General features: G+C 54.6%; 1 protein-coding gene and 1 pseudogene across 1 annotated transcript; one reads left to right on the top strand and one right to left on the bottom strand.

Annotated features, from left to right (window-relative positions):
- The first annotated feature begins 1,784 nt into the window (after window positions 1–1,784).
- On the top strand, window positions 1,785–4,086 carry LOC109760576 (putative F-box protein At2g33190; annotated as a pseudogene).
- Window positions 4,087–11,017: 6,931 nt separating this feature from the next.
- On the bottom strand, window positions 11,018–12,007 carry LOC141022506 (uncharacterized). The gene has a single exon (XM_073498766.1). It carries the CDS (start codon window positions 12,005–12,007, stop codon window positions 11,018–11,020), a length of 990 nt encoding a protein of 329 aa, XP_073354867.1.
- Window positions 12,008–16,735: the final 4,728 nt, after the last annotated feature.

Here is a 16,735-nt window from a genome sequence, read left to right as displayed (position 1 = left end):
AAGAGTCCCGAGGCCACCATGAGGGTGGGGACGCACCCTACCCCCCTGGGCGCACCCCATACCTCGTGGCCGCCTCGTGGACCCCCCTGACTTGTTCCTGACGCCAACACCTCTTATATATACCCAAACTTCCAGAACATAACCTAGATCGGGAGTTCCGCCACCGCAAGCCTCTGTAGCCACCAAAAACCAATCGGGGCCCTGTTCCGGCACCCTACCGGAGGGGGGGATCCCTCACCGGTGGCCATCTTCATCATCTCGGCGCTCTCCATGATGAGGAGGGAGTAGTTCACCCTCGAGGTTGAGGGTATGTACCAGTAGCTATGTGTTTGATATCTCTCTCTCTCGTGTTCTTGATTTGGCACGATCTTGATGTATCACGAGCTTTGCTATTATAGTTGGACCTTATGATGTTTCTCCCCCTCTACTCTCTTGTAATGGATTGAGTTTTTGCTTTGAAGTTATCTTATCGGATTGAGTCTTTAAGGATTTGAGAACACTTTATGTATGTCTTGCATGTGCTTATCTGTGGTGACAATGGGATATTCACGTGATCTACTTGATGTATGTTTTGGTGATCAACTTGCGGGTTTAGTGACCTTGTGAACTTATGCATAGGGGTTGGCACACGTTTTCATCTTGACTCTCCGGTAGAAACTTTGGGGCACTCTTTAAAGTTCTTTGTGTTGGTTGAATAGATGAATCTGAGATTGTGTGATGCATATCATATAATCATACCCACGGATACTTGAGGTGACATTGGAGTATCTAGGTGACATTAGGGTTTTGGTTGATTTGTGTCTTAAGGTGTTATTCTAGTACGAACTCTAGGATAGATCGAACAGAAAGAATAGCTTCGTGTTATTTTACTACGGACTCTTGAATAGATCGATCAGAAAGGATAACTTTGAGGTGGTTTCGTACCCTACAATAATCTCTTCGTTTGTTCTCCGCTATTAGTGACTTTGGAGTGACTCTTTGTTGCATGTTGAGGGATTGTTATATGATCTAATTATGCTATTATTGTTGAGAGAACTTGCACTAGTGAAAGTATGAACCCTAGGCCTTGTTTCAACGCATTGCATTACCGTTTGTGCTCACTTTTATCATTAGTTACCTTGCTGTTTTTATATTTTCAGATTACAAAAACCTATATCTACCATCCACATTGCACGTGTATCACCATCTCTTCGCCGAACTAGTGCACCTATACAATTTACCATTGTATTGGGTGTGTTGGGGACATAAAAGACTCTTTGTTATTTGGTTGCAGGGTTGTTTGAGAGAGACCATCTTCATCCTACGCCTCCCACGGATTGATAAACCTTAGGTCATCCACCTAAGGGAAATTTGCTACAGTCCTACAAACCTCTGCACTTGAAGGCTCAACAACGTCTACAAGAAGAAGGTTGTGTAGTAGACATCAATGTCCGGCTGTTCCTAGGCATGCTGGAGGGCGAGCTCCTTGCCTAGGCCCTAAGCTGTCGAAGGCCATGTGCAGCAGAATATGAAATGGTGGCTCGAAGGGCTGATGATTCAGGAGGCCGCGTGATGGCATCATGCTGTCGAGTTATCATATGTATCAACTATTTTAAGTTTCATGAACGTGTCTCTTTTGTTATGTGTGGGAGGGTACCTTAGTACACGTCAACCCCTTCCAAAACGGTGAATCATTCGACTGGGCCGTTATGGAAAAACAACACAACCATTCGGTACCCTCTTCTATCCCACGAAAGATAGGCAACTCTGTTACAAATGTTCCCCATTGGTGAGCCCACGGGTCCTCTCCTCCATATGCGCTCCTCGAGGGGGAGGGGGAACCCGGGCTCTGTGTTGCGGGACTATAGTCAGCTCTCTTACAATTAGGGCTTTGCTCCCGGACAACGGCGTTGTGGCGGTAATTAATGCAGTGCCATGTGGATTAGGAATAAGATCCCCTGATTCTTGCCACATTGTCGGTCGCGAAGAGGTGGACGGTTGTTTGGTCATTAGTCGTCTAGAGTGGTGGATCTGGTTCTCTGTTCGTTTTTTTTGTCATGTATTCTTTGGAAGGTCCGTCAAGACAGCGCCTCGTGTATTAGTCCTTCAGCTTCTTCTTTGATTGACGAAGTTGGGCCAACTCTACCTTCGTGAAGCAGTTGGTGACGTTAGATCTTTTCCGATTTAGGCTCATTGTCAACCTTTTTTTGACAGAAATATTGTCAACCTTTTTCGTCACATACTTCTCTAGGATGGTGATCTGTTTCTTAGATCGTTATCACTGACGTCCTCTAGCTCTTCTAAGGATTTCCCACCCGCTTCGTCAAATAATGTTGCCCTATCTTCGGCGGTGTTTAGTAGGTCTAGAGGCGGAATCGAGCTTCCCCCACGATGGCGTCGCCGTTGAGTGTCGGAGAAAGACTTCGTCAATTTCCCCCAAGAATATTTGTGTAACTTTTTGTTTCTTGGTCCTATGTTTGTTGACTTTCATATATGGCCCTTGGCCTTTTCGCAATAAAAAAATTGAGTTTTATTGCATCGACACAATTATTTTTGAGAAATACTAAACGTAATAAGAATAGACCCGCCGCTGTATAATAAAAGAAAAAAAAAAGAGGGAAAGGTCGCCACCGCTGATTCCTGCCTCCCGCCACCGCCGCCGCTGGTTCCTGCCTCCCGCAGCCGACGCCACTGCCACTGCTGCCGCAGAGGAAGGCTGAGCCTGAGCGAATCCATGGATCCAGCGGTACGGTCGCCCCCCTTGGGCAACCGTATCAACTCACCGCCGCGGGACCCTTCGCCCGAGGGGTCCGCCGGCGGCGCTCGGCGGGCGAGATCCTCCTCCGCAATCCCCAGACAGTCCGCTCGCATCTACATCCTCCGGTGAGGCCTCCTGCATTCTCCTCGCTCTCTCGTTTCAGAGTCTTTGCCTCATAGCTTACTGATGAAATTCCACAGAGAACCTGTCTCTCCACCGGCGACTGAGGCTCAGGCGCCCGTGTCGCCGGAGCTACCGGAGGAACTCCTGATGACCGTCTTCGGCACCCTCGAGATCCCCGACCTTGTACGCGCTGGTTCCGTCTGCACCTCGTGGCGCTCCGCCTACACTGCCCTGCGCAACATCGGCAAGCACAAGCATACCCAGACGCCGTGCCTGCTCTACACCTCTGAATCCGCCGGTGAGCATGTCGCGTGCCTCTACAGCCTCGTGGAGAAGAGGGTCTACAGGCTGACCCTCCCGGAGCCGCCTCTCCGCCACCGGTTCATCATCGGGTCCTCGTTGGGCTTCCTGGTCACCGTCGACGACAGATCAGAAATGCACCTCGTCAATCCTATCACTGGTCAACAGATTGCTCTCCCTTCAGTGACCACCATCGAGTACGTGAAGCCCATCTTCGACGAGTCGGGTTCGGTCCACGAGTATGAATACCCAAGTCTGAAGTCACTCTGCAAGACGAGCTTTCTTCACGCCAACGATCATGCCTCGTTGTGAGCTGCGGGAATGCTTCCAGTTCAAGGCGTTTGTGTTCCATGATGCACCCACAGATGAGGGAAGCTACATCGTGGTGCTCATCCACAGGCCATACACTCACCTCTCCTTTTCAAGAGTTGGGGATGACAAGTGGACGTTGCTGGAACCACACTGTGACTACCAGGACTGCACCTACAAGGATGGGTTGCTGTATGCAGCGAGTACGATGGGAGAAATTCATGCCTTCGATCTTAGCGGTCCTGATGTCGTTACAAAGATTATCAAGGGGAGGGACGCGGGCTTTGATCCGGATGCTGTACACATTGTTCAGGCTCCATGGGGTGGTGGTCTGCTGCTTGTTTCGAGATTAAAGGAGTTTGATGATCCTGATGAAGACGCAGACCCTAAAATACCTGTTCCGAATACCAGGGAAATTAAATTACACAGAGTTGATGACGGCGCAGAGAAGCTTGTGGAAGTTGATTGCTTGCCTGGCCATGCGCTGTTTCTTGGGCTTAACGACTCACTTTGTCTCAGTGCCAAAGATTAATTACCCTGCTCTCAAGGGAAATCATGCCTACTTTACTGATGATCAACAGTACAATCAGGGACGTAAGACTAGTCGTCGTGACATTGGAGTAGTTGCCTTTGGCAATTATAATAGCAAGGAGGACCTTGTGTCTCCTCAGCTTTGGTCCAACTGGCCTTCTCCTGTGTGGATTACACCCAGTCTTACTGTGATGAAACTGCCGCCGAATGACCGTTGGCTCAGTGGTCCGCTGTGTGGACTCCCAAAGATCGAAGAGGGCACCTTGAGGGGTCTCTTTGCCAACCTTGGGATCCCAATCAGCATCGGTCCAACTGGCATGCTACAGTGTTTAAAAAGTAGGTCACCTAGGCGCTCACCTAGGCATGCCGGAGGGCGAGCTCGTTGCCTAGGCCCTAAGCTGTTGAAGACCATGTACAGCAGAATATGAAATGGTGGATCCAAGGGAGATGATTTAGAAGGCCTCATGATGGCATCATGCTGTCAAGTTATCATCTGTATCAAGTATTTTAAGTTCCATGAACATGTCGCTTTTATTGTGTGTGGGATTGTGGAACTTTATTATGTCTTGTGTGTGATGTGTGTGCGGTTGTGTTTCTTTTTTGACTTGCGAGAGAAGTCGGAGAAATAAGAACTTTGTTAGTAATTGTTGTGTTTGTTTTGTTGTGATTTGTTATTTGTGAACTGCTGATGGTCCCTGAAACATTGTCAAGCTGCTGTTATTGCTGTTTGGAGCTGGTATGCAGCTGTTCTTATGAGTTAGTTTTCTCTTACTGTTGTTCATTTATTCAGTTAGTCTGACTCACCATCTCTGATGTCTGCGACGGCTAGCTGCTGTATGCAAGACATCAAGAAGCCAATTAAAAGAAGTCAATATTTTGGAGCAGGTATGAGTCTAATCTGCTGCTGTTTTTAGTTACGTTGATGAATACTTGGCTGATATATTCTTCTTTGTGTTTTATAGGCCATGCTCATATCAATTTCTTCTGATAGCTCCACCTAGAAGTTATTAGAAAACATAGTTGCATATGTGGTAAATTGACTAATTTGGGAATTGATTAACAAGTGACTTGATTATTATATTATTTTGTTGAAAGGCATACTTGTTGGTTCATTTTACTTTTTCTGATATAGTGATTTTTTCCCTCTTGTTCTTTTGCGTGCAGGCACTTAGGCCTATTGTCGACAAGAGGAGCATTTGCGTCAGTGACGTCTTCGTTGGTGAGTGCGAGTTCCCCTCAAACCATTGTTTTCTAGTAGCTTGTATCATATTTAGGCCTGAGAAATTTCATCTGCAAAACAGAATGCCTATGATGCTGCATTGTTGTACAAAGACTTGTGTTTCAAATGGTACTAGTTTGTACATGATTTTGGCCTCTAAGAACAGAGTGAAATTCCAGACTTGCCTTTCGCTGATACAAAGTTCACTTTGAGTCACCTGACGTAGCCTTGTGTGTAGGTGGCGATCCTTGCTATTGTTCCCACCGAAAGGCACAAGTTGTCAAGATGTGCAGCATCGATGCGTGTATGCTCTGTTCTGGAACCAACCTGGTACTGCCTATGTTGTGGAGGAATGGTTGACAAGCTGCTACCTGAGGCCTACTTTGCCATGGCGGCGTCTCCTTTTTTGGAACCTGCTGATCCTGATGATGAATCGTTGCTTTATTCAGCGCCGGCCGCTCATCGCACCTTCTGTGGCATACAGCTGCAGAGACTGATGACAGAGTTCCTGCTCTCCGTCTCCCCAGTAGGACTTTTGTGCTCAAGTGCACGCCGTTTCCTTTTGCAGTATTGTTTGTTTGTTTGTTCTTTCTAGAGGCTGCCAAACAAAGAAGGATTCTTATGGTAAGCTTGGAAAGAAACATCATCCTGTGTAAGTCCTGAATTTGTTTACCTGTTTGTTTTAAGTATCAGGCTCCATACAAACACCCTCTTTAACACACAGTTAGGAAGTATCTCCAGGAAGCGCAGGCAACCAGCAGGAAGAGAATCAGATCTCGCCCGAGCCACTCTCGCGGGCGGCAGGGCGAAAACCTCCGTCGCCCGCCAGCTCCCCCTCCCCGCCGCCGCCGGAGGGCGCCACCGGGCGAAGCCCGGCTGGCGTCGGTGGCGGCGGGGTTCCTCTCCCACCTCCCCTGGGGCCCTGTGGCGCGAGACACATGGGTCAGGCGAGGTGCGCGGCGCTGGCGCAGGGCGGCGCGGCGGCGCCCCGGGCTGCTGTGCGTCGGGCGCAGCGGGTCGACGGCGCGGCGGCGGCTGCGTGGAGCTGGTGGCGGGGCGTGCTGGCTTGGGGACGGCGGGGAGCAGTGGCTGCTTCGTCAGATCCGGTGGCCAGCGACGAGGGCTGCGGCGGCGCGGCTGGGGGCGGCTGCCGGCTTGGCTGGGCCGGCCCCTAGCGTGGTGGAGTTGCTCATCCATGGGGTGGCTGCGTCGGGCGGATCGCGCGGGATGGCCCCGGTTGGATCCCGCGGGATCTGGCGCTGGGGTTCCTTCCAGCGGCGAGGGCTGGGTTCTGCAGGAGCCGCGGCCGGCCGGTGCTGCCGTGCTTAGGGATGGCAGTGTTGGTGGCGTGGTTGTGGCGGTGGCGGTGCATGTGCGTCCTGGGGTCCGGCCGGGTCTCCGTCCCGACTTGGGCGTGCGGCGTGCGGCGCGGGCAGGCTGTTTGTGGTTCTTCCTTGGATGCGGTGGCGGTGGTTCTGTCCCCCTCTTAGACGGACGCGCGCCGTCAGTGGCCTCTCGCTAGTTGGTGCCAATGGCCGTGGTGGGGCGAAGCAGAGTGCTTCGGGTGGGAAGGCCAGTAGGATGGGGGCTTCGACGAGGTCGAGCCGCCCGTCGCCGGTCCGGGCCGTGTGCCGCTCCTTCCTTCCCACTTCCCCAACCTGGTGCTTGTTGGTTGCTGACTCGGTGCTCTGAGGCGGGACGGTCGTTGCAGTTTTCGGCGATGGTTGGGGTTTGCACTGGCCAAAGCTTGCTCCTTTGATGATTCCAGGACGGTCTGGATGCAGGGCGGCGGCCCTGGCGGTGGGAGGCGTGTTGATCGTGGGCGGATTGCGCGGCTCGGGTGCGGGCGGGCAGGCATGGCTGCTCGGGCGGCATGGATGCGGGTGGTTGGCGGAGTGAGGTTGCGTTGGAGGGATTGGTGCACCGGGGTACATCACTTGTCCAGTCTCTGTACTGGCCGACGGTGGTGGCGTCCGTGGACGTCGTACCCTCCCTGCAGGCTCCGTCGCGGTGCTCCCTCTCCCTTCAGGTTACTCCGGGTGAAAACTTGATCCGCGGGATCGGACGGTGGCGGCTTTGGTCGTTCCCTTGTTGGAGGCATCGTTTTGGAGTCCTTGCTCCGCCGTTGGCCGTCTCATTTCTCCTCGGTGGATTGCTCATGGTGATCTCCGTCGGCTCTAAGCGACGCTTCTTTGTTCATCTTTTTGATGCTTTGTAGTCGTTCGAGTGGTGGGTTGGTGCCCGGCACCCTTGTATCTAGCCTTGGGTGTGTGGTGTGGTAGTGGGGGGTGTGTTTGTATCGGCTCGCGGTTGTAATCGGTGGTGCTTTATAATATAAAGCGGGGGAAACCCTTTTTCGTTCTCCAGGAATGATACGAGCCTTACCTTGCAATACAACATGCACATTATATTACTTAATATAATAGGCTTGTTATTATGCTTTTAGTTGATTGTGCCGTATAACGGTATCACTAACTTTCTTATAATGGTATTTCAGGGGCAACATGATTGGGGATAACTGTTTTGATGATTATGTTGGCCAGCGCATACTGGCATCTGTAGCTTGGGTAGTAGAATTTGAGGAAGAATCAGATGTCTTTGTGGCAAGGAAAGGGTTTGTTCAAGAGAAGATAACCGTGCACAATCTTAACGCCCCGTGTTGGAATGTTAGACAACAGGCACGGCTTAAAGCTAAGTCATGTTGTACATATTAATGATTGCTCCTTTTTTTTTTTCCTTACGTCTCTGATGACGGTCCAAAAGGCTTCTAGGACTCGTAACTGGTCAAGTGTTTTAGCATATTATGTTCACAAGATTAGTTTCCACTGCTTAGCTATGGACATAAGAATTCTACTATAGCATGCTTCAGGTTATTGGTTGCTTACAATGTGTTGTTTCAGCTTTTTGCGAGGCTGTGCTTCAGGTTGTTGGTTGCTTACATATAATAATGGACAAGCAGCAAGTGAATTTAGCAAAAAAAAAAACAGAATGTATAATATATACGGAGGCAAGGCGGATGTTGTGGAACCATTTTAAATTGATCTTGGAGGATCATAACCCACCATCTGCAGGAGATGCTCCAAGGTACTGTATGTTATTTTGTGTTACTTATTATGCTCTTTTCAATCTTTTTTTTCGAAACGGAGGCAAAAGATTTGCCTCATTCATTAAATAAGAGAGAAGTGTTTTAGAGTGTTACAAATGATCCGTATGCCCGGCATGGCAACTACTCGCGCACAAGAATACACCTCAGTTTTTTTGCTCCCGCGAGAACCCAAAGCTTGACGTCGTTGATGATAGCATGGAGAAAGACCGGAGGCGGTGCGCTCTTGTGTCGGAAGACCCGAGCATTACGCTCGTTCCAGATCGTCCAAGAGACTAGCATTGTAAGTGAGGCCAAGGCTCGTCGGTTTGGGTTTTGCAAGCAGGTTCGCTTTTCCCACCATTCCAAAACGGATCCATCCAAATGCCAAGAGGAGGTGTCCATGTGCGCTAGACCAAATTCAAGGATGACCGAGTTCCATAGCCTTATGGTGTAGCGGCATTTGTAGAAGAGGTGTGCACCCGTCTCGCCAACACGTTTGCAAAGCGGGCAAAGTCCACAGTTTTGCCAACCGCGCCGCTCCAATCTGTCGGCTGTCCAAATCCGGTCTTGGATAGCCAACCAAGCAAAAAACTTGATCTTAGGAGGGGCCCAAGCCTTCCAGATCATAAAGTCCATGGGCGAAAGTGTCAGTCCAAGAAACTGAGCCTTGTAGGCGGTGGCCGCGGAGTAGGACCCGTCGTTGGCGTGTTTCCAAATAATGTCATCGTCAGTTTGTTGATCCAAGTGTAGGTCATGCACAAGCATCCATAACGTGAAGAATTGGAGGATGTGGGCACCGGAGACGATGGTGTTGCGACCGATCTTAAGAATCCAAGCATCGCCATGGAGGGCCTCACGCACCTTCCAGTTCTTGCGCGTGGAGGCCTCATAAATCAAAGGGGCAATGTCCTTCGGTTTCCGCCCAAGAAGCCATGGGGAATCCCAAAAAGGTGTTTTGGCACCGTTGCCCAAAATGATGGTCGTTGAGGCATAGAAGAAGTCCATGTCCTCCTCCGTGCAAGGGTTCCCAAGCCCCACCCAAAGCTTGTTTGGCTCTTTCCATTCATACCATGGCCACCTAAGACGTAAGGCCCGAGCAAACTTGTCAGTGTCTAGAACCCCAAGGCCTCCATACTCCTTGGGGCGGCAAACCACCTTCCAATTCACTTTACATTTGGCACCGGTCGTCTTATCTGATCCAGACCAAAGGAAAGCCCTCTCCAATTTGTTGATGTTGTGAAGAGAGCGTGGTGGCACGATGAGAGGTGTGATGGCATACACTGCTTGGGAGGCAATAACCGATCTGACAAGTGTCGTGCGCCCGATGGTGGTGATGTTTTGGCCGTCCCAGGTGGCAAGCTTGCCGGCCGCCTTGTCTTCAAGGTATTGGAAATCCACAGTCTTGAGCTGCCAGACCGAGAGTGGGAGTCCCAGATATTTCATCAGGAAGGTGGCTCTAGACACAGGAACGGCACTGAGGACATGATCCAAGTCAACATTGGCACATCTGATTGGCACAACCGAACTCTTGTGGAAGTTGGTGCATAGACCCGTGACATCACCGAAACCCTTCAAGATGGTGGCGAGGTTGTCGACGTCGCTTTTGATTGGGGCCATGAAAATAGTTGCGTCATCCGCATATAAGGAGGTTCTCATCATAGCGCCTCGTCCCCGAATCTTATGCAGGAGGCCCTTCCTAGTTGCCAACTCAAGAATTTGGTGAAGCGGGTCAATTGCGAGGATGAATAGCAGCGGCGAGATCGGGTCCCCTTGACGAAATCCACGACCACGATAGATGGGAGGTCCGGGAAGCCCATTGAGCAGGAAACGCGAGGATGAGGAGCAAAGCAGTGCGGCAATCCAGTCACGGAATTTGCTAGGGAAACCCCTATGTTGCAGGAGGTCCAGGATGAATTCCCATTTGACAGAGTCGAAGGCTTTTCTTATGTCAAGCTTGAACAGAAGGGCAGGGGTCTTGCTCTTGTGGAGGCGTCGAGCAAAGTTCCGCACATACATGAAGTTGTCATGGATACTTCTCTTTTTTATGAAGGCGCTTTGGGCGTTGGAGATGAGGGCATCCATATGCGGGGCAAGCCGCAAGGAGAGCACCTTAGCAATGATTTTGGCAATGGCATGGATGAGGCTTATAGGCCTATAATCGGAGATGCCCTCCGCGCCATCCTTCTTGGGCAAGAGCACCACATTGGCGGAGTTCAACCATTGAAGATTGGACGTGTGAAGGGAGTCAAACCGGTGGATGACTCGCATGATATCAGGTTTGACGATGGCCCAACATTTCTTGAAAAAGATACCCGTGAAGCTGTCCGGGCCGGGAGCCTTCCCGCTTGGCATTTCTTTAATGTCGTTCCAAACCTCCTCCTCAGTGATAGTGCCATCCAGGGTGTGAAGGTCGACCGGCTGCACGTTGAGCTCCTCCCAATTGAAGTCAAGGTTGCTCGTGTGCCCCTTCCCCATGACCTCAGAGAAGTGGTCATGGATGATCTTTTCTTTTTCGCCATTGTCATTAACCCAACCGCTTGCGAACTTGATGCGGTGGATGTGATTCTTTCTTCTTCGGGCATTGACGCAGCGGTGGAAGAACTTTGTGTTTGCATCACCCTCCTTGAGGTTAGAGATTCAGGCGCATTGGCTCTTTCTGGCCCTTTGCAGAACTGCCAAACTGATCACCCTGCGTTTTAGTCTAGCACGTAGGTCAAGCTCCTCCGGCGATAGGGGGCGCGATTCCTGCGCAATGTCCAGCCTTGGGATCACGAGTAGAGCCGCGTGGAAGTGAATGTTCGCTGCTGAGAAGTCTTCTACTCCACTCCTTGAGACGTAGCGCGGTCTTCTTGAGCTTGTGATGCAATATGAGATGAGGCTCCGTGTGTGACACGCCCTCGGCCCATGCCTTTTGGACAATGTCATGGAATCCTGGAAGGGCGGTCCAGAAATTTTCAAACTTGAAAGACCGAGGTCTTTTGGGTCCTTTGTCATCAGCAAGCAAGAGAGGGCAGTGGTCGGAGAGGGATGACGACAAGGCATGCAACACATGGGTGTTGAAGGTGGTGTCCCACTCGGCGTTGCAGAAGAAGGAGTCAAGTTTGCAAAGGGTGGGATTTGTCCTCTCATTGCTCCAGGTGAAACGCCTGTTCTGTAGATGGATCTCCTTGAGTTCGCAAGATTGCAAAGCGGCACGAAAGCGATTGATTCTGCTACGGTTAACATTCCGTTTGTTTTTATCCCTGGCACGGTAGATTTGGTGGAAGTCTCCAGTGGCAAGCCATGCCACTCCCGGAGGTGGCTTCTGGCTAAGCAGCTCCGCAAAGAATGCATCTTTGGAGGCGCTGTCCGTGGGGCCATAGACGGACGTGATTTTGAAGGATGAGTCGGAAGCGCGAATCCGCACCATAGCAGAGAGACAAAAAGTCAAGGTGGTGATGTCGGAGACATGAAGGAGGTTGTCATCCCATAGCATAAGGATTCCGCCCCTAGTTCCGGTGGCCGGGCGGTGCGCGAAACTCTGAAGCTTGTTTCCATCGAGAAAAGCAGCAATGTATCTGTCAACGGTGCTCAACTTAGTCTCCTGGAGACAGACCAAATGACAAGTGGTGTCAGATATGGTAGCCTTGACAGTTGCTCTACGGTCCGGGCAATTAAGCCCTCTCACATTCCAGCTGAGTGTATTGATAGGCTGTTCTGTCATGGGTGCACAGCAGATGCCCTTTGACTAACATATGGAATAACAATAATACAACCAGGAGGGGATCCAAGTCCCAGGTACATGGCCCATGGCCGAACCTGACTAAACACCAACACACACACAATGGGAACCCGGTCCCATCTACAAGACCCAAAGTAACTAGTGCCTATGCACGAACTGGATACGTGCAAACTAGTAGCAAGTGCAATCCCCTGGAAAGCATCAGGATGGCGTAGTAACATAACAAACATGAAGGCCCTAACCCAGAGACTACCTACTCAGGCGATCGCCGGCTGTGATCCCTGGCCATCTTGTTCCAGCCCCACAGAGTCCATAGCCGCTGCACCACCGTGGTCTATCAGCGCGTCCTCGACAGCAGCAATAGCACTATCGTCAAGCTTGAAGAAATCCCGCATGGCCACAATCACTTCAGGGGGGAGCTGCTCCTTGAATCTCTCCGTGAACGCATTCAGGGTCGAAGCGGTGACATCTTCACCATCTTTGGTTATGCCCAGGCTGCGGCAGACAAGGCGCTCAGCCACCTTTGCAACCGGGGCAGCCGGCGTGCGGTTGGAAGGGCGCCTGATCCGTTGCAGGGAGATCCCGCCTTCCTTGGAGATCCTCATGCCTGCCAAAGTCTTCCGACGGGCTGCTGGAGGGCTTGGCCTCGGTGATGCCATGGGTGCTTCAGAAGGTTGCACAGATGTGAGCGGCAGGAGCGCCGGCTGTTTTGAGTAGAAGAGCGTTGCTGGAAGCTCGAGACAGGGCACAACGAGCTCCGCCAAGCCAACGGGCAGGTCGTGTCCAGCATCAACAAGGCGAGCACGGGTTGGCGAAGGGGTTCGCTGCAGGTTGCCGTTGTACTGGAGAGGCGGAGTGGGCGAGGCTTCAAAGCCTGGGGCCCGCATCGGGGACATGTCCAGAAGAGGTCGCTGCATCATGGTCGGCAAACAAAGCTCGATGAGCGCCGGACTCAGGTTTTGGGAGGCCGCCGCAGCAGCATGAGCTTCGTCACGCTTGGAGGCCGGCGGGGTTCGGAGCACCGTTGTAGGAGAAAGGGGTGGTGAAGCCGATATGCGCCCGGCAGAGGCCGGCCGCTGCTGCCTGACCGGGCTACGGCCCCGAGCACCGACAGCATCCGAAGCAGGCTCAAGCTCCCCAACACGCATGGGAGGAGCGCACAGGGAGCCAGAGCCGAGAGGCACCGGAACAGCGCCCTGGACAGCGGGCAGCCCAGAGTTGCCGCGGCGGCGACCATCGCGGCTCCCCTGACGCCCATCCCGGCGTTCTCTGCCGGTGTCGCGCTGCGCATCACGCGGAGCACGGAAGAGGCTCCCGCGGATGCGGTCGCCCCAGCCTTGCCCGCCTCTGGATGTGCCCCGGCCGTCGCGCCCCCGGCCACGGTCCCCTTCGTCGTCCCGGTCCCTGCGGTCTTGGCGGTCCCGCAGAATAGGACGAGAGATGCGCTCGCGCCTGTCACGCGGCATCGTCTCCCCATCCACGATGTTTGATTTCCAGGGGTTAGGCCTGGACATCACTACGCCGGAGGATGGATCTTCATGGATGTCGAGGTGGACCAGGACACGATGCTCCAGCCCCTTGCGCCCGTACACCGGGGCGCCACCGTTGCGGGCGGGGAAAGTGACCCAGCTCACCCTTGGCACCCTGCTTGGGCATGGCGTCCACGCCCACAAAGCGAGCACATCGGTCACCGACTTGATCTTGGATGCCGGCTCGATGTAGTCCAGTGAGCAGCCGGAGCCGACGGCCTTGGCAACCGCCTCCTCGTCCCAAGCGTACAGCGGCAACCCCTCGAGGCAGAGGCGCACGTGGTGGCGGAGGTCGACATGCTCAGCATGGGCTTCCAGGCGCCAGGCTCGCATCTGAAGCTTGGTGTCGCCGAACGGGAGCTCCCGGCGGGATGTGGCGATGTCAGCGTGATGCTTGTGGATGAAACGCACCAGGAACCGCTCGGGGAAGTGGGAGACGACGATGACATCCGGCACCAAGGCGCCAACCTCGTCCGCAATGACCGCAGCAACCTCGTTGGTGGAGGCACGACGGTCGCGGTCGAACCAGGCCACCACCCCGTTGGATTCCAGGAGCGCCGCCTCCATGTGCATGGCCGGGGTGTTGTGGATGAAGGCGAACACCTCCGGGCGGGCGTTGTGGTCACCAGCCCAGGCCGAAGATGCAGCGGAGGGGGAAGCCATGGCAGCTTGGGGAGGCACGGGCGTGGGCGCCAGCAGGCGGACACGAGCAGGCGCGGGAGGAGGAGCTCGACGCAGAGCGGGCGAGGGAGCACCGGGGCGCAGGTGCGGGCGCGGAGCGTGGGTGCAGCCACGCGCTATGTGGCCGGAGCGGAAGCACCGTCTGCAGGTGACAGGGTCGCGGCAATCCACGGCGCGATGTCGAGGCTTGAGACAATGGAAGCAGAGGCCTTTTATCCAGGCGGGAGGAGGGGCGCGGGGAGTGAAGGCAGCAACAGGGGCCGGCACAGGGCGCGGCCGCCCATGCCTGACCTTGATACAAGGCGTCGTCACATCATCCTCGAGCCCCGCAGTCGCCGCACCGCGCGGGAGTGATTGCTCAGCCGCGGCCTACGCAGGGGCGGGCCGAAAGCACGCAAGCCATCCCGAACGGTCTCCGCCAATAACACCATCAATGCACGACGGGTTGGCGGAACGGCCTGAAGCAGGAGCATTGGAGACGGTGGTTGGGAGCGCGCGGGGAAGGAGCTCGGGCGGGGTCTCCAGGACGCAGTCCACCTCAGAGCCCACGCTAGAAGGGCGACCAGGAGGCGGAGGCGGAGGAGTGCCCCAATCTGGATCTGGATCAGATTCCCGCGGAGCCGGCCGCGGAGAGCGCTGTGGGTCAGGGAAGCCCCAAGGCAGCGGCTGGGACGGACGGGCAAGGCAGGCCAGGTAGGAGAGCGGCTGGGGCTGTGCGGTGGCCGGCGGCGCCGGAGTGAATGCCGCCGGTATGGGCCAGTGGGCGATGGGTTGGGGCGGGTCGGGAGCGGACATGATGCTCAGTCGCTGTATGATTTTCAATCTCTTTTTACTATCATATGTTGTTTCAACTCGAAAACTCAGAGAGAGTTTCGGCGTGTATATGCCCAACTGGACTGTTTAGGCCTGCTCAAGTCCAGAGTGCACGGTGCATATACAACGGAATTGAGTGGTGAGCTTTGTTAGTAGGGAGAGAGGGATTGGTGGAATAGTTGTTCATTGTATTGCTTGAGCCTCGTGGGCATATATATATAGGAGTACAATCATCTACTTGAAGTACAAGACAAGCCAGAATAAATCCTAATCTATCTCGTCTTTCCTAATAAACATTATACTCAACATCCCCCCGCAGTCACAACGGTAGCGACGCAGACGGTGAGACTGGAGAAGAATCCGAAGGCAAGCCGACGGACACCCCCCGCATAGTCGTAACGGTCGATGCATCGCGGAAGACGTGGCTGGAGTGGAAACCGACGAGGTTGCTCAAGCAAGGCGGTAGCCCTTTGTGCCGTTTGTCGATGTAGCCGAGAGCGGAGGGTGGTGTAGCCCTGGTCGAGGTAGCCGTGCGAAGGATGCCGTGGTCGATGTCGAGTCAGGGTGGCCGGTGTCGAGGAAGTCGCCGTGGAGCCGTGGGCGCAAGGAGGCGCCAAGTTAGCATGGGCGTAGTGATGTCGAAGTAGGGGTGCGCCGAAGAGAAGATGTTGTTGACGACGCGTCGCGCCGGGGTTGCCAAGCCCGGGGACACATCGTAGACGAAGGCACGGACCGGTGTTGCCAGCACCGGGCATGCGTAGACGGATGAAGACGAAGTTGACGAAGCGCCGCTCCAGGCTTGCCAGGCCCGGAGACACATCGTGGACGAAGGCACGCATCGGTGTTGCCAGCACCGGGCATGCGTAGACGAAGGACCTGCACGAGTTGTACGCCACGTCGAAGAAGTCGGAGAGGCCAGCAGAGAAGGACTCGACGATGATTGCGGCATCCATTGGCGCGGGGCCAATGTCACCAAAGGTGGTCGGAGTAGACGAAGTGGTCGGGGTAGATGACCGCGACGCTGGCGACGGGCTGGTGCTGGACGAAGATGAAAGGAGGTGGACGGGCGGCGGCCGAAGAAGAGCGGCGGCGGCGGCCGTAGAAGAGCGGCGGCGGCGGCCTGACGGCGGCGGCGGCTAAGTTAGGAGCGCGGCGGCGGTGCTCGGAGTAGGCGAGGAGAACCTAACAGCGTGACGAAGACCGGCGCGGACAATGGTGTTCCTGCGCCAAGGGAGGCGGCGCGGCGCATACCACGAGAAGTCGACGCGCAGCAACGACGGTGGACCGCGGGCCGCGGCGCTACGACCTGAAGGGGCGATGCAGCGGCGGCGGGCAGGTCAAGGCGACGGCGGAAGACCTCGGGGCGGTCGTAGGGACCGCGGGCCGCGGTGCTACAACCCGAAGGGGCGGCACAGCGGCGGAGCGCGGGTCGGTGCAACCGCGGGGACGGCCTCGGGACGGCGGCGTGGACCGCGTGCCACGCTCGCTACGGCCCGACGGGGCGACGCAGCGGCGGCGCGAGGGTCGGTGCAGCCACGGGGACGGCCTGGAGCGGACGGCCTCGGGGCGGCGGTGGACCGCGGGCCGCGGCACTAAGGCCCGAAGGGGCGACGCAGCGGTGACGCGGGTCGGTGCAACCGGGAGAAGAACCACGGGGCGGCGGCGCTGCGGCCCGATGGGACGACGC

The sequence above is a fragment of the Aegilops tauschii genome, chromosome 5 (assembly GCF_002575655.3).
Source record: "Aegilops tauschii subsp. strangulata cultivar AL8/78 chromosome 5, Aet v6.0, whole genome shotgun sequence".
NCBI lineage: Eukaryota > Viridiplantae > Streptophyta > Magnoliopsida > Poales > Poaceae > Aegilops > Aegilops tauschii.
The sequence above is the reverse complement of the archived record's forward strand: the minus strand, read 5'-3'. Positions and strand labels throughout refer to the sequence as shown.